The 25,487-nt window shown below is 53.2% G+C and overlaps 2 protein-coding genes and 1 pseudogene across 6 annotated transcripts in view; 1 reads left to right on the top strand and 2 right to left on the bottom strand.

Moving 5' to 3' along the window:
• Window positions 1-396: 396 nt before the first annotated feature.
• Window positions 397-1,586, top strand: TPBGL (trophoblast glycoprotein like). The gene has a single exon (XM_061203168.1). It carries the CDS (start codon window positions 397-399, stop codon window positions 1,573-1,575), a length of 1,179 nt encoding a protein of 392 aa, XP_061059151.1. The 3' UTR covers window positions 1,576-1,586.
• A 10,749-nt stretch (window positions 1,587-12,335) lies between these two features.
• LOC133100153 (uncharacterized) lies at window positions 12,336-16,471 on the bottom strand (annotated as a pseudogene).
• A 1,542-nt stretch (window positions 16,472-18,013) lies between these two features.
• The window catches only part of ARRB1 (arrestin beta 1), a 72,998-nt gene continuing 65,524 nt past the window's right edge, over window positions 18,014-25,487 (bottom strand). For 4 of the 5 annotated variants that reach the window (XM_061204127.1, XM_061204130.1, XM_061204131.1 and 1 more), the window contains 5 exons: window positions 24,813-24,896; window positions 23,552-23,575; window positions 20,788-20,858; window positions 19,945-19,996; window positions 18,014-18,593 (listed from right to left, as the gene is read on the bottom strand). In XM_061204127.1, the coding sequence (XP_061060110.1) occupies window positions 18,482-18,593; window positions 19,945-19,996; window positions 20,788-20,858; window positions 23,552-23,575; window positions 24,813-24,896 (343 nt within the window). In that variant the 3' untranslated portion in view covers window positions 18,014-18,481. The remainder of the gene's footprint in view (window positions 18,594-19,944; window positions 19,997-20,787; window positions 20,859-23,551; window positions 23,576-24,812; window positions 24,897-25,487) is intronic. The other variant, XM_061204128.1, reaches the window with a different exon arrangement.

Here is a 25,487-nt window from a genome sequence, read left to right as displayed (position 1 = left end):
GAAAGCCCTGGTTCTCGGGAGCCTCCCACCCCGCCTCTCCGCAAGGAGGGCGCGGAGACACCGCCGGGGGCGGAGGAGGAGGCCGGGAGGCGGGGAGGGGGGAGGCAAACCCTGCCCACTCGGCTCCGAGCCCAGAACGGCCGCGGAAGCCGGAGGCCGGTGCGCAGGGCGAAGAGGGCACCGGGGGCGGGGGGCTCCGCTCCCCGCCTGACCCCTCTCGCCCCAGCCAGGAAAGTGAAGGCTCCTCGGACTATAGAGCCAGCAGAAGGACCGACCACAACCGCCGGGCGCTCCCGATCGAGGACTTGCCCCACCCGCCCCCCTCCCCGCCCCCAAGGGGCTCCGAACTCACTGGTGAGCGCGGCGGCCCGGGCGCTGGATGCGGGGGCAGCCGTGATGGCCCCGCGCGCGGGACAGCCGAAGCACAGGGGCCCGCTGCTGCCGGGGCTGCTGCTTGTGGCGGTGGCGCTGAGCCGACCCGCCGCGCCCTGTCCCTTCCAGTGCTACTGCTTCGGCGGCCCCAAGCTGATGTTGCGCTGCGCGTCGGGCGCCGAGCTCCGGCAGCCGCCGCGGGACGTGCCACCCGACGCGCGCAACCTCACCATCGTAGGCGCCAACCTGACTGTGCTGCGCGCGGCCGCCTTCGCCGGCGGGGACGCGGACGGGGAGGAGGCGGAGGTGGAGGCGGCGGGCGGCGTGCGCCTGCCGCTCCTGACCGCTCTGCGCCTCACGCACAACAACATCGAGATGGTGGAGGACGGCGCCTTCGACGGGCTGCCCAGCCTGGCGGCGCTCGACCTGAGCCACAACCCGCTGCGCGCCCTGGGCGGCGACGCCTTCCGCGGGCTGCCAGCGCTGCGCTCGCTGCAGCTCAACCACGCGCTGGCGCGGGGCGGCCCCGCGCTGTTGGCCGCGCTGGACGCCGCGCTCGCCCCTCTCGACGAGCTGCGCCTCCTGGGCCTGTCGGGCAACGCGCTTAGCCGCCTGCCGTCCGCCGCGCTGCGCCGGCCGCGCCTGGAGCAGCTGGACGCGCGCCTCAACGCGTTGGCCGGCCTGGACCCCGACGAGCTGCGCGCGCTCGAGCGCGATGGCGGCCTCCCCGCGCCGCGCCTGCTGCTCGCCGACAACCCCCTGCGTTGCGGCTGCGCTGCGCGCCCCCTGCTGGCCTGGCTGCGCAACGCCACGGAGCGCGTACCCGACGCGCGGCGCCTGCGCTGCGCCTCCCCGCGGGCGCTGTACGACCGGCCTTTCCTGGACCTGGACGAGGCGGGGCTGCGCTGCGCCGAAGGCGAAGCCGACGGTCGCGGGGAAGAAGTGGAACTTGCCGGCCCAGAGCTGGAAGCCTCCTACGTCTTCTTCGGGCTGGTTCTGGCGCTCATCGGCCTCATCTTCCTAATGGTGCTCTACCTAAACCGCCGTGGCATCCAGCGCTGGATGCGCAACTTGCGCGAGGCGTGCCGGGACCAGATGGAGGGCTACCACTACCGCTACGAGCAGGACGCAGACCCGCGCCGCGCTCCCGCCCCGGCCGCCCCCGCCGGTTCTGGGGCCACTTCCCCCGGTTCGGGCCTCTGAGCTTCGCTTGTTGGGACTTGGGGGCTACCCCTGCCGCTGATGACCTGTCCCGAGGCCGTGGGTATGAGACACCCGCGAGCTTGGGGCTTTGAGACCTACCCCTGACCGATCTGAGACCTTTGGATTATGGCATCTCCCCTACCTGGAGGCCCCAAGCTGTACCCGCCTCCCCAGCCTCTGAGAGCTGTCACCATCAAAGACCCAGAGACACTCTCTTCTGATTCCAGAAACCCCGTCCACCCATCCCAAGCTCTGACAGCCCTCCTGAACCACCAGAAGCCCCCCCCCCGCCACTTTCAGCACTCACCCAGAGACCCTGTCCTTCAATCCGAAGGCCCTGGGACTGCTTCCACTACCCTGTGCTTTGAACCCAGACCTCTCAGCAGGAAACATCCCCCTAGACTACACTCCAGCTTGCAGCCATCAGCTCCCTTCGAGGGCTCGGGGACCCTCACATCCCATTCTGGTCTCAGAAGCAGAGCAACCCCACCAGAAGGTTTCTGTGGACTTTGAGCCTTTTTTCTCGTTTCGGAGCTCTTAACTCTCCATCCTGCATAGAGACCTACATCCCAGGAGTCTGAGGGTTGGGCACCCCCCCCAATCTGAGGATGTATTTCATACCACCCACCACCCCAGCTCTTGCTCAGGCCCCTCCCTTCCTTGGCCCAGGCTTGGGGCTCAGCTCTTCTCTATCTCTCCCATCCCAGGGACGGGCGCACCCCTTTATAGCCTTAGCGTGGAGCTGATCCTCAGCCTTTCCCACTTTTGGCTCTGATACCCTAATACTCAGTCCTTGTCCCCAATCTCAAACTCTCAGCTCTTCACCCCGATCTGAGTTTCTTCCCCCGGCCCAAGTCTCAGGCTCTCAATTCCTCCTACATCCATCGCTTGCACTCAGAACCCACACTGCCACTCACTGGGTCAGGGTCCAGTGAGGAATCCATCCCTGGGATATGCCCAGCCCCCTTTCCTCTTAGGATGAGCTCTCTAGCCCTGCAAAACAGGCGCAGATGCGAAGCACCCCGCAGCCATACTAGCAGATCCCCATGGGAGATCCTGGAGGAGAGAGTCCTGGGGTTGCAAAGTAGATGGTCTGGCCTCACAGCCAGGGTCACCTGACCATTGTGCCACAGAGAGGGGTGGGGGAGGGGCTCTGAAGGGCTGAGAGCTGCTGGCCACATGCTCTTTCCTACCCATGTGACTCTTCTCCCTTGGAGAGTCCTCTCTGCCACCTCCCCACCCCTGCCCCCCCCCCATATGCCTTCTGGAAGAGGAAGGGAAAAGCCCTCCGGTACAGGGTCAGAGCCTCAGCGCCCTGCCTTCTGCATGATCCCAAAGCACAACTGGTGAGTGGGAGGGGGCCGCCTCTCCCTGACTCCCACCCCCTGGGTCAGGCAGAATGGCTGGCCTGTGCTGCCTCTGCACACAGGAAGTCACCCTCCTTCAACATGTTGCCTTGAGGCCTGCCTTCCCACCCCACCCTGGAAATCTGGATCTCCCTTGGGCAGTTTTCTATAAAGTCTGCAATAATCTCAGATACTCTGCTCTTGTAAACGGTGCCATGTCATTCCTGCTGACCTTGGGTCATTAAAGGGGGTGGGAGGGGACACTTAGAGCAGTTTAGACCTTCCTGAGGTGAAGCAGTGACTCTTGATGTCTTCTCCCGGACTGTGGGAGAAGAAAAGGGCTCTGACTGTACATAGTAAGCTTGAGGCTAGACACATGGAGGGACTTCCCATTGGGATGGCATTGCTCTCCAAATCAGTTTGCTTTTTATGCTGAGATTGTGTTCTCCGCAGCCAGGGTGGGATCCTGCACTTCCTCTACAACCTCTTACCCTTCGGTTCCTCATCACTGCGGTGGGGTGGAGGGTCACGGGGGAGATGTAGTTGGACTGACAAACACTAGCATCAGACGGGGCTATCAGGGAGAAAATCCAGCTGCAGAGAATCAGAGGCAGTTAATTCAGACGGAAAAGAGGAGGAATCATTATTTGCTGCTTCGGCATCATCCCCTCTGTTGAACTACCTGGTACTCCCTTACGTCCTGTGTCACGCCACGCTCTCCTGGCTAGAGGGTTAAGACCTGCACCTTGGATATGTGAGAGGCTGAGAGGAGAGGTAGCCTAGCAGTGGGGGGCGTGGATAAAATAGCCCCTTGAGATATGTGGAACAAGGACAGGTGGGTTCTGGGCCAGTAGGGCCAGGATAAGAGGCTGTCTCCTACCTCAAGGTCCCCAGGCTGGATTATTTTACATTCAGGGTCTCAGAGCCCTAGAACCACATGGCAGAAGCCTAGAATTCTGGCATTTTAGAATCTTAGGGTTGTGTAATTCTAGAATTTGTGTCTTCTAACCATTGAAAGGGACCTCAGAGGTAACGTGGGAAGCCTCATAAACTGTGTCAACAAGGAGCTCCCTCTCTCGAGGAGCTCGCTCCCCCCCCATTCTGGGAGCATCCCTTTCAGTGCCAGAGAAGTCTGCCTGGGGATCCTTGACAGTCCCAGCTTTGCCTTGAGGCCAGGAGCACACGTCACCCCAGGACAGCTCTTCACAGAGTGGTTGGCAGTGCACGAGCCTCCTTATCTCCTCCCAGCAAATTCCCTACCCCTTCTCCCAGTCATTCCTCGTGAGAAGGGGTTAAATTCTCTTGAAGCATTCCCATCCGTCAGTGACCTTCAAAGGGTGCTTTGCCAGTCCCGCAGGAGAAAATAGTGATGTTCTTTCTAACACAGGTTAGAGAACTGTGTCTCTAACAGGGCACCCTGCCCACCACCCCCCACCTCACCCCCCGCCCCCACCCCCCAGTTCCAAAGACGTAATGTAATGTAGCCTAAGACTACAGTAAGTCCTGGCAAATAAAACATGCTGGTAGCTGTGGTACACTGTCAGCAAAAATCTTTGAGGGTTTTAGGTGAGAGCTGATGCTAAGCTAAATATCAAATCAATAGTTGTCAAAAATCAACTAATTGAGTACCTAATGTATGTCAATTGACATTTAACCTTAGTGCCATTCACTGACTCCCATTAAATGTTGTCTCTGAGCAGCTTCCCTTCTTGTAGCCTGTCAGTGGCCTTTGGCTTTATGGAACTATCAGCAGGGCCCCAGGGCCCCAGCCTCCTCTGCAAATCCAGCCATTTTCTTAGTCTCAGCTAAATACAACTTTGCCAGTCCTAGAAAAGCTAATGACCCAGGGGAGAAATTCTATTCAATCAAGTCCTAGAGAAAAGAAGTCCCAGGAAACCATGAGAACTCAGAGTAAGGGCCCCTGTACCCAGCCTAGGGAAACTTCTTAAAGTCACATTTGAGCAGGGTTTTGAGGGATGAGTAGGAGTTTGCAGAACAGAGAAAGATCAGAAGTATCAGCTTGTACAAAGGCCTAGATGCAGGAAGATCTGTTAGTCTGATAATTCAAGAAGACCATTAATGGCTGGGGGTAGCTAGGACGATGTGTGTGGGTAAGATGGTTCTGCATTCCCTTCATTCTCCACTGGGAGGAACTAGAGGGACTTCCGCCCGTCAGAGGAGAAGTCAGGGAAGTGGGGAGGTGTGCTGTGTGGGCCAGGAGAACTGCGTGGTTCTCTTACTTGTTCCTTCCTTCTGCCCATCCTTTTTGTGCCAGGCCTCATGCTGGGCACAGGAGACAGAGAGAGGAGTCAGCTAAGCCGTGCCCATGGGAAGCCAGAGGGGCAGGGGGGTAAGGGAAGGGGCCACAAAGAGATCTTGCAGGAAAAGGGAGATGGAGGGGTCTGGCTGGCCCTCCCCTGACACCCTGATGTCACCCACTCACTGCAGACCCTCTCTCAGCAGTGCCAGGGACCCACCGAATGATTAACCTCCCCCTCTAATCAGATGCTGTGAATGCTGCTGGAAGTTTGAGGTGGGCAGGTGACTGCAGTGGCCAAGTGCCAGGGGGGAAAGCTCCATCCAGGATGTGCCCTCAAAGAGCAGGTGGGATAGAGAGCAGGTAGAGAAGGAGAGAAAAGGTGTGTGACTGTCAGAAATGTGATACACATCAAGGCAGCTCTGCACCGAGAAACACGTCAGACTTCCTGGGGTTCTGTGACCCTGTAAAAACTGAAATTACCTCCAAACACAAAGGGAAGCCACGATCACCATCTCCTTGAGAAGCCTTTTACTTCTGCGACCCCTTTCCTACCCAGGCCCCTCAGGTCTGGGGTGGGAATAAGTGAGGGCCCAGCTGGAGTCCAGAGGACTGGGTTTCAGTCTGAGCTCAGCATGACTTGCCATGTCGTCTGGACCCTAGTCAGTCAGAAACATTGGTTAGGCCCTACTGTGTGCTGGGTGCTGGGGATTCAGCAGTGAACACAGCAGAGCCGGCTTGTGCCTTTCTGGTTCAGTCCGACCCTGACTGTGGACACCCCCTGCCCCTCCCTGGCTCCAGGTTCCTTCTGTCAGGCCAGGGCTGGACTTGTGACCTCCAGAGGCACTGCCTGCTCTCACTGAAGTCCATCTTCTTCTTCATTAAGTCTCTGCCTGGCAGACTCATGGCCCTAATTTACAGGCATGGCCTTTCCCGGACTGGGAGAAGTGACAGGGGCAGTTAATATTCCTGTGGTAATGAACTTGGCTGCCTTCAGAGTCCCCTCCTTTGCCCCCCACCCCTCCCTCTCCGCCTCCACCCTCTTCCCTCAGCCCTGCCTCACAGCGATTTGCCCGGGGATGGCCAGTCCCATGGAGACCACCTCAACTAACCCTTCAGTGTACTGCTGGGGAAGTTGAGGCCCAGCGAGTGCAGGAGCCCATCCAGGTCACGCAGGGTGTCAGGAGCAGAGCAGATCCAGAGCTCAGGGTGCCCCCTGGGGCCATCCCTGCCCTGCTCTGGGTCTGAGTATCTGGCAGTGCTGCCCCATCTCCAAACTCTGTATCTCCACCCCTGTGGTCATTGCCTCCTGCGGCCAGGCCTGTGGCGACCTGGAGATAAGCAAAAAGCCAGCAAGGAAGGGGTGGAAAGCTCTCTTCAGCCTCCATCAGCAGCTTCCAGGAGGCCTCAGAAACCTGCTCCAGCCTCTTGCAGGCAGAAACTCTGATGGGGGCTCCTTCTCAAGGGAAGGGGCATCTCTACCCCTCTCTGAGAGGAGAAAGGGGCTTGTTCTGGATCCACAGGCTCTGAGGTCCCCCTGCATGAAGCTCATCCTTCCTGAGCCTCTCCTCTCTGCCGAGCACCTGCTGAGATGGACCACACCCGTCTCCTGTGCTCAGTAAAGATGGGGTCACTGTGATAATGGAGGCATGGGGGCCCCAAACTAAGGTGACCATCCAAACTAGGAAACTTTGGAGAGTGAAAGGGACCTCTATTAATAATTACACTGGGACAAGAATAAACTAGGACTATACAAGGCTGTTGGGCCCTGGACTACAATGACTTTTTTTTTTTTTTTTATTACTACAATGACTTTTGACAAGACTTGGAGGGGAAAAGAAAAAGTGCCAGACTGCTAGACTAGCTAGTCTGCCAGCACTAGATAACTAATACACTCCCTGTCCTTGCCCCTGTCCTCCAGCCATGCTAAACAACTTCCTGAATGCTATTCTCTAGCCACGCCAGACTACTCAGATTTTAGTAACAGAGCCCAGCTAGCTATTTCAGGCCCCATACCTTTGCTCACACAGTACCCTCTGCCTGGGATGCCTTACCCCCAACAGAGAGCAGCAGGACGGCTCAATGGTCCCCTCTGCTTTCCTGACCTCACCCTCTTCCTCCTGTCGCTGGACCCCCCCCAGACCTTCATTTGGACTGATTTGTTTTCTGGCCCATTGTCTGCACCAGACCAGACACTCCCTGCAGGGGCTGGGCCCAGTTCCCTTTTGGGTGCCTGACCCTGGTGCACAGAGATTTGTGAGCACTGCACCCCACAGAAATCCAAAGCACAGAGGAAGAGGCATCACGCAGGGCTCGTGGCCTCCCTCTGCTGCACGTCTGATGCCCACTCCCTTTAAGTCCCACAACCTCTCACCTTGTTGAACTGAGGCTGCAGTTATAGAAGATGCCTGCATGGTCAGCTCCTTGTTACTATTCAATAAAGTGAGAGAACAGAAAGAAAATGCAGCTTTAGAATATGTAATCATGTAAAACATAATTTAGCTTTAGCTTTTAGACTTTGACTTTTTAATACAATTATAGCTTTCTGGCCCTCCATTTGGGATTCTTGTCCAGCGTCCTATCTGGGCAACATCTGCCACTGGCTCAGCCTGCCTCAGCCTGCCTCAGCCTTGGTTCCTTGACCCAGGGAGCTATAGTGACATCTATTGGCCAATCTGTGGGAGTGGAACCAGTTTTAACTTTTTTCCATACATGCGCCATCTGCTGGTGAACATGGGAATGTTCCTTCTTTCATCTAGTCAAATCCATTCAGCAAATATTTTATAAAGTGCCTACTATGCGCCAAGCACTATGCTAGGAAGAAGCTGGCAGTTGTTCTAGGCACTTTACATATATTAACCGATTTTAGCCTGATGACAATTCTATGAAGTAGGTGTTATTATTCCTACTTTACAAATGAACAAACTAAGACAAAGATGAATAATTTGCTCACTGCTAATAAAGGGGTCAAGTTGGGGTTAGAACTCAGAGCCCATGTGCTTGCACTAAGAACAAGTAAATAAACAAGTAAGATACCTCTTATGAGGGAAATAAACAGAGTGTTGTAAGAGTGATAGGAAAGGTTGTCCTTTGAATGGGGTAGTCAGGCAGGCTCCTCTGAGAAGGTGGCTTACCCTGAAGAATGGGAAGGAAGGAGCTCTGCAAACGGCCTACGAAAGATGAATCCAGGCAGAAGAAACAGCGAGTGCAAAGGTGCTGAGACTGAATATTCAAATATTGAGTGGGAGGCCAGTTATGACCATTCTACACCCAAATACCTCTCCAATCAGTCCTTCTTCTGCTTCCCCACCTGGTCCAAACCTCTACATCTCTCAGCCGGATCCCTGTCCCAGCTTCCTTCTTGATCCCTTTGCCTCCAGCCTTCCCCTCCGGTCCATCCTCTGCAATGCAGCCAGGGTGATCCTAAAAATGCATAAATCTGATCCATCTCACTGCCCTGCTTAAAACCTGTCCCACTGTCTTCTGGATAAAAAGCTCTTTGGACTGATTATCTTTAACCTTCCTCCTGATGGCTATGGTCTGCTCCCATATCCTGTTAGCTCTTCTGGTTCCCTTCATTCTAGCCAAACCGAAGTCCTTACAATTCCTTGAAGGTCCCAGGTTGTCTCACCACCTGGGGCTTCCCATGAGCCACCCCTTCTATCTGGAATGCCCATAGCCTCTCCTCACCTGCTTAACTGCTTCTCATCCTTCAAAACTCAGTTGAAGCAATTCCCTTTCTAGGAAGCTTGCCTTATTTCCTATCCCACCCGCCCCTCTTTAGTGCTCCCATGGCACGCCATGAGTATGTGTCAGCCCCCATCTCCAATATCCCTCAACATCAAGTCCAAATCTTTTTCGTCATGCCTTACATTCCTGTGAATTTGTGAGCTCCTTGAAGGAAGGGATTGTCTTATTAATCTTTGTGTCTTCAAGGTCCAGCATAAGCCTCAGCAAATGGTACATGCCCAGTAAATAGTTTGCAGTTTGTGAGCTATAGATTGTTTAGTTTCTTTTTTACCTTTTTTTTTTTTTTGCTTTTTATTGAGATACATATTTGCATAGAGTAAAAACCCACTCTTTTTTGGCATACAGTTTATTTTGACAATCAAGATATGGAACAGTTCCATCACCCCCCAAAATACCTCCTGCTGCCCCTCTGTAGCCAACCCTTCCTCAACTCTAGCCACTGGCAACTAGGGGTCTGTTTTCCATCCCCATAGTTTTGCCTTTTCCAGAATGTCCTATAAATAGATGCATACATATCTATCCTTTTAAGTCTAGCTTCTTTCACTTAGCATGATGCATTTGAGATTCATCCTTGTTGTAGGTACCACTAGTTTGTTCATTTTTATTGCTGAGTAGTATTCCATTGTATGGCTGTACAATAGTTTATCCATTCACACTAGCTGAAGAGCATTTGAGTTGTTTCCAGTTTTTGAGTTATGAATGCATCCACTATTAACGTTCACATACAGGTTTTTGTGGGGACATAACTTTTCATTTCTTTTGGGACTGGAACTTCTAAGTCTTATAGTAAGTATCTTTAAACTTATAAGAAACTGCCAAACTGTTTTCCAAAGTGTCTGTGCCATTTGGTATGCCCACCAGCAGTGTGTGAGTGTTCCAGTTCCTCCACACCCTCGCCAGCACTATTTTTTGGGAAGAACAATTGGATAGCCTTTGCACCTTTTTGGAAAATCAGTTGATATATACAGGTCTATTTCTGGATTCTGGAGTTCATTCCATTGATATAGGTGTCTATTCTTTCACCACTGCCACACTGTCTTCATTATTGTAGCTTCATAGTAAGTCTTGAGATCAGTTAGTAGGCAACTCCAATGTTGTTCTTCTTTTTAAAAGTTGCTTGGCTATTCTAGTTCCTTTACCTTTCCATATAATGTTTAGGATCAGCTTGTCTACACATACAAAAGAAAAGAAAAAATCCTGCAGAGATCTTGATTTGGACTGCACTGAATCTATAGTTAGTTTGTAGGGAATTGACATCTTCTAATCCATATTGAATCCATATTCAATATTGAATCTTCCAATCCATGAACATAGTACATGTCTCAATTTGTTTAGGTCTTCTTTGATTTCTTTCATCAGTATTTTGTGCTTTAGAGATGTACATAGACATTATGCACATATTTTGCTATTTATACCTAAGTATATTTCCATTTTGGTGCTATTGTAGGTGGTATTATCTTTTTATTTGGCATTGTCTTTTAAATTTCAAGATCCAGTTGTTTGATGTTACTATACAGAAGCATAATTGATTTTTGTATACTGATCATGCATCCTTATTGATCATCCTCTTCTTCTGGTTCTTTGTATGTTGAGTTATTTCAGACTGTATCCTGGACACTGTGAATGTTATGTTGTGTAGACTCTGGGTCCTGTTATAATCCTTGATAGAACGTTGATTTTGTAGTTGTTGTTGTCGTTGTTTCAAGAGGTTATCAACTGATTTAGTTTCAGACCCAAAGTTGTCTGTTGGGTGGTGGGTGGTTCTAATCACAGCACAAATCCACAAGAGAAAAGAGAAATAAAAGGGAAATCTACCCCATGCAGGTTACTTCTCCAAATTGTTACTCCCTGGACCATTTGCCTGCTTTTGTTTAATTTTCAGAGTCATTAGGTAGTTGTGTTTTGTATTTTTGTCCAGGGTTTTTATGTAATCAGTAGGAGAGATAGGCTGTAGTGGACTTACTCTGTTTTGGCCAGAATTTGAAACTCCTACACAATTTATTTTGATTTGCTGAAATTTTTAAAAGCTAAGACAAATGAAGTCTCAGAACACCGTGAAGACAGTGACAGGAGAAAAGCTCAAAGCTAAGAGGTAACTGCAAAGACCTCTTCCATGTTTAGAGCCTTGTTTAGGTGTCAGGGTACTCCTTCTAAATTGTGGTATCCAGGCCAATAGGATTATTTCTGTTTTTTGGATGAGAAGATTAAGGAAGAGCTGGTGATTTGCCTATTTGGTCTCAGATCTAATCCCCTGACCTTCGCCTGCTCTGTATTGCAGGGCATTGACCATTGCAAACTACATTCCCCAAGATTCCTTGAAAATTAACTTTTAATTCGAGTCTGCCATTAGGAGGGCAGAAGGAAAGGAGAAATCAGAGTATTTCTCCCACCCTCTTGCTTTGGGCAGCATCCCAGGAACAGAGGTTTTTCTTCTATGGTCTGTATTCTTCAGATACTCTCTCCCTCAACAGCCCTACTGGGCTTCCCTGGTCCTCAGCTCCATAACACCACCTCCTCTCCCTTGTCCTTCCACCCTACAGGTGGTAGTGATTTCCTATTGTACCTGGGTTGCCTTACATCCCATTTGCCCTTTCAACTCTTGCAACATTTTCATAACCAGTTCCTTTGATTAAATTCCTGCTACTGAAATACTGGCATAGGCTCTGTTTATCTGGACTTGGACTGATACAGTCCACGTGGGAGGGCAGAATTAAAGCTCTAGCTCATGTCTCCTGATTCAAATGTCAGTGTCTGCCCATTACCCTTCTCTGGCTGGGAGCATCAGAGGAAAGAGACCACCTTCTGGCTGACCAGGAGGAAAATGCACTGATCTAAGTTGCACATTATTTTACAGGAATGTAAAAAAAAAAAATGGTTTCACATATATGACCAATTTTCTAGGAAAAGCCGTTTTACATTCAGCAGCATCTTCCTTTCGTGTTCATACGATACACTGTCATTTAGGACTCTGAATCTTCCTCACCTATATCCCCACTCCTCCCATGTGTTCTTTTGGAACAGGCAGTGGGTTAGTCATGGAAAACTGAAGTGACTTTGGGGAGACCCAGCAGAGCAGGAGATGAGAACTGAGTAAGAACCACGGCTGGGACTGGGACAGGACTCCAGCTGAAGTGGTCAGTGGTGCCAAAGGGAAGATGGGATGGCTTCACCCCAGGTGCAAACCAGGGGTCATGGGATCCAGTGGTGCCTGAGAGGGATCAGAGGTTTGGCAACTTCCCCAGGCCCAAAGGCTGGTAAATGGCAGCGAGGGGAGGAGAAGGGGGTGAGCAGCCAGGTTGGAGTTGGGGCCATCACCTGACCCAGCTGGTCCAGGGCAGCAGGGACAGCTTCTGCTGGTCTATGTCCTGCCATGGGCTTATGAGACAGAAATAAAAGCACAGCCAGCATCTGTCATAAAAGACCTTTAATGGGCTCCTATTTATGGTTCTTTTTTTCATTTGTCCTGTTAGAGTTGAATAAACCATAATAACTTATCTGACATAATAAGGAATGCCACAGGTACAACACATAAACCTGGCAGGTGGCCCAGGAATAAGGGTGTCACAAAAGAATCACTTAACAGAAGGGCCACAGACCTGGAGACCAGTCTCCGCCACCTGTCACTCCTCACACCCAGGATCCACACACAGTACCAGGCTAAGCGCCGGCTCCCATTGGAAAGGAAGATGCAGCCCCCTCCCCCGGCATCTGTGGCTAGACCCTAACACTGAGCAGAGATGTCCCAGGAAGACGGTCCATCCAACAATCATCCCCCGAGTGCTCCTGGATCTCCAGGGCAGGCCATGACCACACCCCGAATTTGTGAGCCCCCCTTCATACCCACCTCTCCCATGACCCTTGCAGTAATCCCTTTGAGGTGGGCAGAGTCGGGCACTATCTCCATCTTACACAAGGGGAAACTGAGGTCAGGTTCCCAAGGGCACACTCGGACTGAACACAGAATAGCATTGGGCGCTCTTTCTCCCATGCCACGTGGCTTGTTGTGTCCCAAGTCTCACATTTCCACCTGGATGCCCTGGGTGGGGGCCAGGCAGGATGCTGTGCCAAGGGCTGGTCCAGGTCTCCCCAAAGTGCCCACCTCTTAGTCAGCCCTGGTGAGGGATCTGGGCAGAGGAGCAGACCAGCAGGAAGAGAATTTGGGGGACTGGAGGTAGGGAACCAGGCTCTCTTCAGACACCCGCCTGTTGCCCACACATTCAGTTGACTGCAGATGTGGGAATGGAATCCTATTAGAATTGCTCGAGGGAAATTTGCTGCTTAAAGGGTCTCTGAAGGAATCCTGCCTTCATAGGAGGGACTTTTGTCATAAAGTCCTCCCTTGGCATTTCTTTTACTAAAGCTGACTGTATATAAAGAGGAACCTAACTCTAGTTTCTCTTCCCGCCACGCTGTCCCTCTGCCATCTCATGGGCCTGGGCCAGGGAAGTGGGGTGTCACACTGGGGCACAGACACAAGTCCTGGGGTGGGGCTGGGCCTCTTTGCTTCCTCCATGGTCCCCCACAATGCCTGGGCCAATATCAGGGCCAAGACCCATCCTCACAGCACCAGGCCCCCGCCTAAATGAAACCCAGGCCGGAGCTTCAGTGGGGGTGGGCTACAAAACCATCAAGTATGTGTGTGTGTGTGTGTGTGTGTGTGTGTGTGTGTGTGTGTGTGAATAAGCAAATGCTTGGGCCTGGGTCTGTGACCCCAGTTCCAATACAACGATACTTTGTATTGGAATGCTAGAGTCATTCCAACAGGAAAAGCAAGAATAGAAGCTGGGCTTGCTGGTCTAAGATCAAACCTCAGAATGGTGGTTTGAAGAAGTTTTTCTTCAAAAGAAAGTTTAAAGGTGAAACCTCAGTAGGCAAGACAGATAAAAGCAGAGTTGTTCTGGTGGAAGTGGGAATGGGGGGGAGGGCTGGAGACCTATCCTTTGCCTCCACCCCCATTCTCCCACCTTAGCAGCCCCTGACAAAGCTCTGTGGCACACCAGGGGTTCCACAGCACCTGGTTTGAAAACCAGTGTGTCAGAGTCTATGGGTCATGGGTCCTGGGGACCTGTGCTTTGACTTCCCTTTCGGGGTGAAGAGTTGGGACAGAGTGATGGGGGGAGGATGCTCCCCCTTCAACGGGCCTCTCTTTGAAGCCACTGTGCAGTGAGCCTGCAGGAGAGTGGTAGAGGTGGGGATCCTGCCCCATGGGTAGGCCATTCCAGTCCTGGAAGAACAAAAGTGACGGAGCTGCCTGGGCCAGGAAAGCAAAATGCCAGGCCCAATGCAGGCTTATGCACGAGAGTCAGGGGAGTCTCTTTTGGTCCTTGTTGACTTTAAAAACCAGAACAGGTATAGGCCTATGTCCATGAGACCCTATAAGAGCTCAAGATTGGGGCCTAATGCCTTCCTCTGGGATGGGTGGAGGATGTCCAGCCCCCAGTCGCTGGCAGGAGGGAAGCTGCCTTTGTGGGCTGCTGAAACCACGGGGGATGCGACAGCTGGGGCTCAGATCTCAGCGTAAGAGGCCTGGGTTTTTCCCTGACCCAAATCCCTCCCAAGTGTCACCAAGAAGCGACAATTGGCAGCTCCGGTTGATCCTGGAGGGGGTCTTACACTTTGAAGGGAAGGGGCAGGCAATTTCTATTCCACTTCACCCTTGGGGTTCTCTAGTGGGGTAGTGGCGGGGGGTTAGCACCCCTGGGCCTGGGGGACAAGGCGCTCCCTAACCTGGGGTCAGATCCAACGCTTCCTGGCCTCTGACACCAAGGTGTGCCCCCGCCCCCCCAATCCCTGACACAACCCATGTCCAGTCTCTCTGTCTTGGTTGCTGGGACCACTGCCTGGAGACACAGCATTCCTCAATAGTATCTGAATTTCCCTCTCGGCTGGGTCACCAAAGCCAAACTGGCCTCACCTCATCCTGGTTGACCTCTGCCTAAGTGAGACAGGAGCAAGAGATGAAGATGGGTGGGAGGGCTCAGCCAGCGGCAAACTTCCTGTGTGACCCTGGGCTACTCCCTGGCAGCGGCAGGGCCACAGCCTGGGCAGCCATGTGCAACTTACAGAGCTGACTTTCATCTCCTCTGGGCCTCACAAGTTCCTTGAGTCGGGCGGGAAAGGGATGGCTGTCTCATTTTACAGTTAGGGAAACCAATCCCAAGAGGTTGAATGAGTTGCTCAAGCTCCTCAGCTGGGTGGTAACAGCCAACACGGAGAGGCATCGTGGACTTGCAGGCCAGGGTGCTCTTCACTGCATGTGGGACCAGCTTGTCAGCAACTCCCCCAGCTGAACCAAGACCCCAAGTGAGCCCCCTCTCGGTTTGTCTGGGCTCTGAGACTGAGGAGGCCCGTGGAGTCCAGCCAAAGAACTCTGCCCTTATCTTCACGGGGACTGAACTCTTCTCTTAGTTGGAAGGCTGAGGAAGTCCAGCTGGCCCTCTACCTGCAGACTTTCACCCCCGGCCATGCTCTTCCTTCCTGCCCAGACTGCTATCTACATGCCACCCGCATGGCCCACTGCAAAGTCTCAGAGTGGAGAGGCATGGTCAGCACAGGCTCCAAATGTGTGGACAGAGAGAGCCAGTACTGTGGGCTGGTGCCTGGAGCCCAGTGGGGCTCCCCCACCCCCAGTTTCACTCCAAGGGTTCCCCTGGACAGGCTGACTCCAGATGGAGAGGGGCCCTGCAGAGAAGAACTCAGTCATGCTTGGGGGCTGCAGGAGGAGCAGGGTCTGGAGCCAACCAGAAACTTGGAAAGATGATCTGGATGTTCTTTCTCTCAGGAAGAAGCCTGAGTGTCCCACTGGGCTGTAGTGCATGACTGTGCAGGAGGGTACCCAGCCCAGGGGCAAGTGGGGCTAAACTCCAGCCTGTGACCACTCAAGAAGCTGTGCATTCCAATGTGGGTTGAATCCATCTGGAAGGGACACCATTTCTAATTCACATCAAGGCACTATACAGACTAGCAGCAATCATGGAGCCCTGAATGCAATGGCCCCCTCATTACTTCCCGTAAAACTTTCCCTTGACCATGAGCTTCCTGAGGACAGGGGCTGGGACTGACCCAACTGTGTCTCCAGTGCTCAGCACCAAGCGGAGAAGTTGTCAACCAAGGATGGTTAAGCCAAATTCAAATGAACTTGACCACTGCCCTTCTGCAGCCCTGGGCCCAGAGAGTAAATAAAAGGCTAAATGGGCCCATGATGCTTCTTGCAGCTGGAGAAATTTCAGTTCAACACTGGGATAAACCCAAAATGGTGAGTGTGATTTTGAGGTGGAAGGAGGTCAAGAAACCAGCCTGACAAAGCTTTTGTGTGACCGGGTTAGGGATGGGGGAAGAGGTCTATTTGTAGGCAAGTGATCACCCCAAATCCTAAAGGGTCTTATACCAGCCCCAAAGGTTCCAGAAGACAACCCTGAAGAGCATATGCTTGCCATGCATTGTTCCAACAACTCATTAACTCTCCAGCTGCCCAAATGAGGTACAGACTGCCCAGCAAGTTCTGGGAGGGGCTGGATGCAGCTGGGACCCCAGAACTGGCCATGGGAGTGTGACTGCCCCAAGCTGACTTGGTTCTGACCTGGAGTAGGGGTCCCTAGGGTTGAGTCTTCATGAGATTCAGAAGGGAAGGGCTGGGGTACAGTGCCAGGCATGTGAACTGGGTAATTTCACCATGGAAAATGGTTGCTCAGTCCACCCCAGGAGGGCCTGGACTGAAAAGGGTTGAGATGCAACTTGTACAATAAAATTTTGCCGTCTCCCTTTTCACAAGTATGGGACAGGGATAGAAAGGAGCAAGAGATCCCCTTGCCCTGCTAATCAATATATTTGCTTGGGTATAAGGTAAACTTCAGGACATTCAAAGGGGGGTGTGAAGTACTGGAGGGCTTATCAAAGCTCTTCCCCCACCCACCTCAGCAAATACAAGCTCTGTCCTTCTGTAACACTCGGGCCCTAGGGCCAAGCAGCTCATGCTAGCTATGGCCACAGCTTGACATCACGCAATCCCTCAGGAGCCCAAGAAGGGCCTTTCTCAGGCCTGGAGTGGGTGTGGGGTGGTGGTGTTAGGTGCTCTCCGTGGCCCTGCCACCTCTGGGGTCCAGTGAATCCTCGCTGGTGGCAGACAGATCAGAGTCAATGGCTCTGGCTCCACCCACCAGACCAGAAGCTCTAATGTTCACGAATTCTTGGAGGCAGAGCTGGGAGGGCCCTTTGTGATCATCTGGTCAAACCCCTTGGTTTTCTAGGTGAAGAACTGAGACCCAGAGATGGAAAGGAACTTGCCCAAGGTCACACAGTAAGTGAGCAGCAAAGGTCAGACAAAAACAGATACCTTTTAACACTTTCTGCCTCATTGTCTGCCTGCCCTGTTGCCCTGGAAATGCCCCATGTCCCAATCACACCAACACTAGCCAATGGGTACTGGGTACCCATGACACCGGGAACGACTTGGGGGGGGTCATCAACTCCCCAAGGAAACAAAGGAGTCCCCCTCTTCGTTTTAGCTGAGGGCATCCTGATGGACTCTGCCACCTTCTGGGGAAGGATCCTCTTTGACTGTGGGCACAGTGACCTCAGGTGCTCTCTCCTAGCCTGCAGGGGCAGCCCAGCCCGGCCCTGGAGAACTGCAAGGGCAGGAGGACACCGGTGGCCCTCACGTCCCATGGGATCACTGATCCCTCTTAGGTCTACAAAGGAAGGGAGCTGGGCAGACTCTCATCTTCCCACCCCGCCCCCATCTCTCAGAGTCACCCTTCAGGAAACCTCCTCAGGACCTTGGTGCTTTCTGAAGACCCCTCCCTTCTCTCTCTCTTTCTCTGTGCATATTTGTAGATAGGATACACACACAAGATACAAGGCAGTTAGGATATTACAACCTGACGATACTGAAATAGGCTTGGGCTACTTCACACAACTTGCCTTAGACTAGGTAACTGCTGGTAAGAAAATCAGTCCAGCCACTTTGCTCCATTCCTGGGGTCCACAAACCTTCACTAATGTCACTGTCAGTCACAGAGGGGCATGGGGAAGGGGAGAGGTGCTTGGTGGGTCCAAACTGCGAAAAGAACTGCATGGAGAATCTATCCACCGGTCTGCCCCTCCCAGCCAGAGGCTGGCCTTCGATTCGGTCATGTTGTAGCTGCCAAAACTGTGTTAATCACCTGGGACAGTGGACATCCTCTCAGTGTCTTGAGTCCCCTTCCCCACCCCTCCAAGCCCTCGTGCCCCATCTTCCCCTTTCTGCTCCCATCCCAAGTCAAATTCCAAGACCAGAGCCGTGTTGGCCTTTCTGGGGGTCAACAGGAAAAGAGGGGGGGATGGAGAGGTGACTGCAGCGAGAGTGGTAAGGGTGGTGCACGTGGCCCTGTCGGCATGGTGACGGGGCCAATCCTGAGGCCAGAGGTTCACCACCGTGACCTGAAAGACCACTGGGGCCCCCAGTAGAAGCTGGAAGAACAAAGGGGAGGGGGAACCGGGGCAGGAAGAAGACAAACAAGCATTCTAGTGCATGAGAGTGGACCTGGAGCTGCCCGGAGGGAGGGCCGGCCCCAGTCTATCTGTCGTTGAGCTGTGGAGAGCCGGTACCATCCTCCTCTTCCTCTTTGTCATCCTTCATGCCTTTCAGTCTCTGGCGAGCAAAGTCCTCAAACACAATGTCGTCATCGCTGGTGGGAAAGACAAGGAAAACGGGTGTGTTTGCAGGGCAGGGAGAGCAGGCTTATCCAGGGGTTGGAGAGCCTGCACACCCAGGTGGAACCCAGAGGCTGGCCTCTGGGCCTGGCCTCGGATAGAAAGGCCTGCCAGGCTGGCACATCTGGATGCCCATCAATGACAGTGGGACCAGCCAGTTGTGGAAATACCAGAGGGAGGCATGAGTTTGCCTAAGGGCTGGAAATTGACCTGGTTCTTGAGGAGTTGGGGTCAAGGGACACATAAAATTGGGGGAGGGGGGGTCAGTGTGGCTGGGTTAGGGCCAGAGGAGGAACTTATTCCCACAAAGAGGCCAGGCCACCAGAAGTTTCACAGCATATTCTGAATCCCCCAAGAACAGGCCCAAGAAACCCCATTCAACCACCCAAAGAAAGCATTCCTGTTTTCTGCACAGGAAGCGGTGGGCTTGGTTTGGAAGAGAAAACCCCTTTTCTCCAGGGAAGTGTGAGCTCACATTCTACCCTGAGGGATCTTGGATAAGACAGGGTCTGTGGGGGGCAGGGAGGGGGGTAGGCCAATCTAAATAGGGGGGCAGAGAAAATGTGGGTGGGAAAAGAGGGTGCCTGAGGGGTTTTCAGGGCTAAGGGCTGCTTCTAAAAACAGCAAGTTCCCTTCTACTATAAAACATGTCCACATAGGCCCACCCAAGGCCCCAGCCCCACAGAATTCAGCCAGCTGCATGGGGTGTCCTCATGGGGTGACTTAAAACCCCATATCCCAAATATCTCCTGGGGGACAAAGGAAGCGTAGATTTGGAGCTGGAGCGAGAAAGCTGCTTGGCCCTGGAGGTGGTCCGTGATGTTCGCCCAGGTCCTCCCCCTCTGGCCACTGTCCGGTGACACGACAGCCTTCGACCGCAGGGGAATCCACATTGGTCCTCTCGGGAGCCAGAAGCAACAAGATCCCCAGAAACTTCCCCACCCTACGGCCTGATTACACTGGTTGGGTGAAGACCAGGCAAGAGAGCCCCAGCCCAGGGCCACAAACCAGCCCTGTGACAGCCGAGCAGGTGCTGTGGATGGACGAACGGACTGACGGACTGACGGACGTGCAAGGACGAGGGAGGAAGACAGACCCCACCAAGGCAGGAGGAAGAGGAACAGGCACCGAGGGTCCTTCAAGTCACATGCAGGCAAGCGGGTTGCTGAAGAGGCGAGCAGAGGCGGCTCTCAGCAGACGGGTTAGACCAGCTGCTCCTCAGGGGGTTAATTAGCATAAATGCAAATAAACAGGTAGCCCCGCCCACCTCCCAAGGCCCGCCCCCGCACCCCCCCCCCACATGTCTGCAGGCAGGGTTCGGCTTACGTGGTGTCAAGTTCTATGAGATTGGTATCCACTGGAGCCTCGTTCTCTGGAACTAAACACAGGGCAGACGAGCGCCCATGGGTTATTGGTGAGTGGGCAAGCGGGCAGGTGGGCACAGGTCCCCACCCCGGGACAACTAAGCTAAGATGGGGAGGGAAAGGAGGAAGGGGAGTGGAGAAGGGGGGGCTGGTCCCTGGTCTTGGAAACACCTCGAATCACCTTAAATGCAGGGAGGAGGGGCCAGGGAGGGCCAGGGAGGCCCACAGCAGGCCCAGGGGAACAGAAAAATCTCTGGACCCTGCTCCTTTTGGCATGTCTCCAACACGACTTAGATTCATTTGTTGCATGCATGACTGTCACTAACTCTAATACAACCATTTATTCACATTTTCACATCTCTGAACTTGGGGTATGTTTACTATCAATGGCATTTCAAAGTTTAATTGTGGGACACTTTTCTTTCTTTGTGGTACATACTACAATGTTTCTTTCAACTGAAACAGTCTTAGGTTTAATGAAATATGACCAATCCGGTATCACTCGGAAAAATTATGGGGGTGGTGTGTCCAGGGATCATCTTATCCATGCAGCCCCTTCCGCTATGCCTGGATGCCAGACAAGGGCTCCAAGCATGGCCCATGCCGCTCCCACCACCACCCCCAGCACAGAGAGAACAGAGCCAGACCTCTCTGTCTCCTGAGGAGTCAGATGCAAATAGGAGCGTGGGCCTCACAAAAGATCCTGTGAGCTGGGGAAGAGGGGTGACCCTGGGCTGAAGGCTGACCCAGAGGTAGGTGGGGTGATAGGGAAACCCCATCCCCATGACCCACAGATTCTGCTCACCTTCCCGATGCGGGGGTTCCTCTTTGGGCTTGGGGTGCATTAGGGTGAAGGGCAGCTCCACAGCCACGTCACTGAAACAGACCCAGACCAGTTGAGCCTTGAATCCAGTCCCAGGCTGTGAGTCTCAATGCCCTGCCACTTAGAGGATTGGGGAGAGTTTTATGGTAGCTCTGGGCCAAGAGGCAGGAAATCTGGCCCCAAGACCCAGTTCCAGCACTCTCTGAGCATCAGTCTATCTGGGAGTTGAACTGGGAGACTTCTTCTCCCGGCTCCAAAAAACATGGAAACTTCCCCTTTCCTGAGAAGGATCCCTGGATTCCCACGAGTTGGGAGGAGGCATAGGGGTGGGAAAAGGATTGCCCAGGGCAGTGAGTGTGCATCTTGCTCACTGAGTGGCTCCAGAGGTGCCCTGAGTCCCTGCTGGCCTCAAATGGCCACAGCCAGCCCAGCCTCCCCTGACACTGCCCTTCGCAACTTCCTGGTTGGAACTCCTCCCACCCTCACTCTGTCCTATCTCCCAACATCTCCAGGGGGCTCCTGTGAAAGTGCTGAGGTGGCCCTAGCCCCCTGCAATCTAGATGATGCACTGCTGAGGTCGGCTTAATCAAATTCAAGCTAGATGGGACCCAGGCCCCAGCACTGTCTACATTGTGCACAGAGCCTTGAAGCCATGTGGGGACGGAAGGATGGGAGCGGTGCTGCTACTGGCTAACGCTTCTGACTGGGCCTTCTCTCCCCTTAGCCCTGATGGACAGAATAATAACAAGAGCAGACACTCACATGGTACTGACTCTGTGCCAAGGAGGCACAGAGTTTTTTTTCGGCCTTGCTGCTCAGCTTGCGGGATCTTAGTTCCTTGACCAGGGATCGAACCTGTGCTCCCTGCAGTGGAAGCGCAGAGTCCTAACCGCTGGACCGCCAGGGCATTCCGCCAAGGAGTAGTCTAGAGTCACTCATTTAACCTTCACAACAACCCAATGTACAGGCTGGGAAATTGAGACCAAGGAGAAAACGCAGCTTATCCAAGGCCGTACGGCTATTAAAAGAAAGTGACAGGGCTTCCCTGGTGGCACAGTGGTTAAGAATCCACCTGCCAATGCAGGGGACACGGTTCAAGCCCTGGTCTGGGAAGATCCCACATGCCGCGGAGCAACTAAGCCCGTGCGCCACAACTACTGAGCCTGTGCTCTAGAGCCCGTGAGCCACAACTACTGAGTCCGAGTGCCACAACTACTGAAGCCCGCGCGCCTAGAGCCCGTGCTCTGCAACAAGAGAAGCCACCCAATGAGAAGCCCACGCACCGCAACGAAGAGTGGCCCCCGCTCGTCGCAACTAGAGAAAAGCCCGCGCGCAGCAACAAAGACCCAACGCAGCCAAAAATTAAATAAATTAATTAAATAAATTAAAAAAAAAAAAAAAGAAAGTTACAGACTGAGGATTCTGACTCCTTAATTCACACCCTTAACCCTGTAACCCTGTGTGATAACATCTCAGCATTGAGAAGGTGATTCCACCCACCCTCTTTCTCCACTCCAGACAAAAGCAGCCCTGAAAGCTCCTCCACTCCACTTAGATGGTATCACCCTACAAGGCCCTGTCAACTGTGAGCGCCTAAAGGCACATCATCTTACTGACTTTGCTGCCAGGGGCCGGTTGAGAGGAGGATGGGGCAGGGCACGGAGGGGTCAGGGGTATAAACTACGCAACCAGAAAGGGCTGTTCCGCCAGCCCCACCACTCACTGAGGAGCACTTCACATCTTTTAAGTCTCACTGAGCTCATCTGGAAAATGGGGCTAACTATACCTACTTTCTAGAGCCACTTCCAGGAGGTGATGTAGGTAAAAGGCTTGGTTAAACTGTGAAGCTTGTGCCTGCCAGAATTATTACTTCCCCTCAATAGGAACATGGGGGTTTCATAAGGCTATTGAAACAATTTGGCTTTTTTTTTTTTTGCTTTTTGCTTCCAAAGGGGATTGCTTCTCAGGTTCACTTGGAAAAGTGAGCTATCAAAATGGAAGCCGGTGGAAGACTGACTACCAACCTTCACTAAAGCCATCCAGAATACAGATGGAAGAATCTGGACCTTAACCTTCCACCAGGCTATGAGCAATCAAGGGCAGGGGGTGTATCTGATTCCTCTCTGGGACCTCGGTCCCCCTCACAAGGCTGGGCTCAAGTATGGGTTCAGGAAATTCTTACTGAATTACACTGAATTGAATTTCACCTCTCCAAATGGACTAAGTTTTCTTGGGATGAGCAATAGTGGCACCTTGTGACAGGATGAAGCAAAAGCACTGGGTTTGGGGCACAGGTATTTTTGGAATGCACGTGGATCCAGTTGGCTCCAAGAAGCCTTGTCTACAAAGGCAGATCTCAGGACCTCTCCTTAACAGCACTCAGCCAGCAGTTAGTTCCCATTAGTGTAGAAGTTTGAAAGCCACAAAGCCTGCATTTCTCCAAAACATCCTGTAAAACAGACTGATTGGGGGCCACTCCCCAGGTAAATGGAGCCAACTTTGCTGTCTGCAAAGGTCCTTGTCACTTGGGTAGGATGGAAGAGCAGGGATGGGTCTGAAAGGAGAAACTGCACCTCCCCAGTCCCTCTGGAGAGGGTCCTAGTCCCGGCACAGGCCTGAGCCTGGCAATCAAAGGTGACTGCTAAGATTCCTTCCAACCCAGTGCCCGTGATTCTGGACAATCAGGACAATGGTCTCTGGGCCCTCCAGGAAGGTGAGTTGATCAGGTCGAAGGAAGGGACTTTACCTGGATGCAAGATCTCCCAGCAGGCTGGGTGGGTCAGAGGAGGCGGGAGAAGTGGTCAGGAGAGAGTTCAGAGAGGAAGAAAACAGAAAGCACATTCATTTACCACCTCTGTTCCCCTTTGGGGTAGATTAGATCCTGGGACACACTCTACCCACCCCAGTTGTAACTGCTCGTTCAGGGACATACAGAGATGTGAGCCCTGCATGGGGGACTGAAACCCAGGCCCGGCTAAGCCAAACTCCCTGCGAGGGGAGCCCCAGGGTCATCATCTGTAAAGGAGACATAAAAGTTAAGCCCTGTGCTGCCTGCCCTGGGGAGGCTGGGACTATCCAATGGCAGAAGGAAGCACTTTAGGATTCCCCAAGGGTTCCTCAAGAAGGAGGCTGAGGCAGACTGTGGGTCCTGCAAAGAGTCAAAGGACACGGGATTTGAGATTTGTGATTCTGAGATGTCCTGTAATATATGGTCCGTATTACACCCTGTCACCTGCATGAGGCATTATTCTAAGAATAAAGGAGACTCGATGTCTAATGCTATTAACTTTCCAATCTTTTCATAGAAATTTATGAATTAAAAAAAATCCCTCTGACAAATTAGAAATCCTAATTCTAGGTTTATAGCAACATGTAGGCCCAACATATGGAGAAAAGTGGGAGTTCTTTCTGAGCTTCCACCAGACTATGCTCCAGGTCAGGGAATACATTTGGTCTACTGCCATGACCCCAGCACCCAGCCCGTGACCTGAGATTAAGGGAGGAGATTTCAGGAAATGTGTGGGGAATTGTCTGGGCCTCTGTTTCCGCATCTGTAAAATGGGAGAGTCGGAGCATCCCCAATCCAACTCTGGAATTCTGAGCCCCTTGAGCCATTTCCCCAGCAGATCAGCCTGGGCATGAGTCAGGGTGGGTGCTGTGCCCTGAGATGTGGTGATGGACATGGCACCCCTTGTAGACCCCACAGCACAGACTCTGAGGAAGCTTCCCCCCACCTCCCATGTGCCCAGACTAGCGATGGGGAAGAGGAGGAGGAGGAAAAAGAGGAAGAAGAGGAGAAGGGGGCAGGAGAGAAAGAGGGGAGGGGCAAGAGAGGGGCCGAAGGCCTCTGAAGTAGAAGAGGGAAAGGGGTGGAGGATGAGAAAGAGAAGGAACAGGATGCAGCTAAAAGGTCCAGCAAACAGGCAGAATGGGGCAGCCGGTGTGGCCATCAGGGACCTCCCCGCTGCACTTCGGGGTCTGGGTTTGGGCTGGGCTGGAGCACTTACCCGCCCCGAGACACCACCAGCTTCACCTTCACTTTGTAGGAAACAATGATGCCCAGGATCTCCCGGTTGGCTCCTTCCCTCAACCTGCAAGGCGACACAGGGAAGCCGGTTCACAGGGCTTGCTGGTGGGCAAGACCCGGCAGGGTGGGGTGCGGTGGGGGCAGCGGCCATCGGTCCCTTTCCTGGCCACTCAGCCGCCAGGTACAGGCAGAGCCCAGTGTGTGAGAAAGGCGAGGTCTGCTCTCAGGGAGCGGGAACTCAGAGCCCTGGCTTCCGAGTCTGGCTTTGCGGCCCTGGGAACCCCTGCTTCCCTCCAGGGGCCTGAGTCCCAGCAGTGCTGTGCGGAGCGGCTCTTCCTGCTCTCAGGTGGATTCACTTTCTCTCACTGCTGGGCCAGAGAGGAGAGGGCAGTTGGCGGGGGAGAGGAGGGTAGTGGGTACCAGGGAAGACCCTGCAGGAAGTGATGCTTTAATTAGGTCTTGAAAGCAGGTAGGATTTGAGCCAGGGAAGAAGAGAGCAAACACTCTGAGGGGAGATGGTAGCATACGAAGGGGCGGGTGAGACAGCGTTTGGGCTGGAGTGGCGGGCAGCGGTGCTGCAGAGGTGGGTCAAACCCCCAGGAACAGCCAGACCTCAGCGGGCAGGGCAAGACGGGTCCCCACACCCCCAGGTCTC

The sequence above is a fragment of the Eubalaena glacialis genome, chromosome 10 (genome assembly GCF_028564815.1).
Source record: "Eubalaena glacialis isolate mEubGla1 chromosome 10, mEubGla1.1.hap2.+ XY, whole genome shotgun sequence".
Classification (NCBI taxonomy): domain Eukaryota; kingdom Metazoa; phylum Chordata; class Mammalia; order Artiodactyla; family Balaenidae; genus Eubalaena; species Eubalaena glacialis.
The sequence above is the reverse complement of the archived record's forward strand: the minus strand, read 5'-3'. Positions and strand labels throughout refer to the sequence as shown.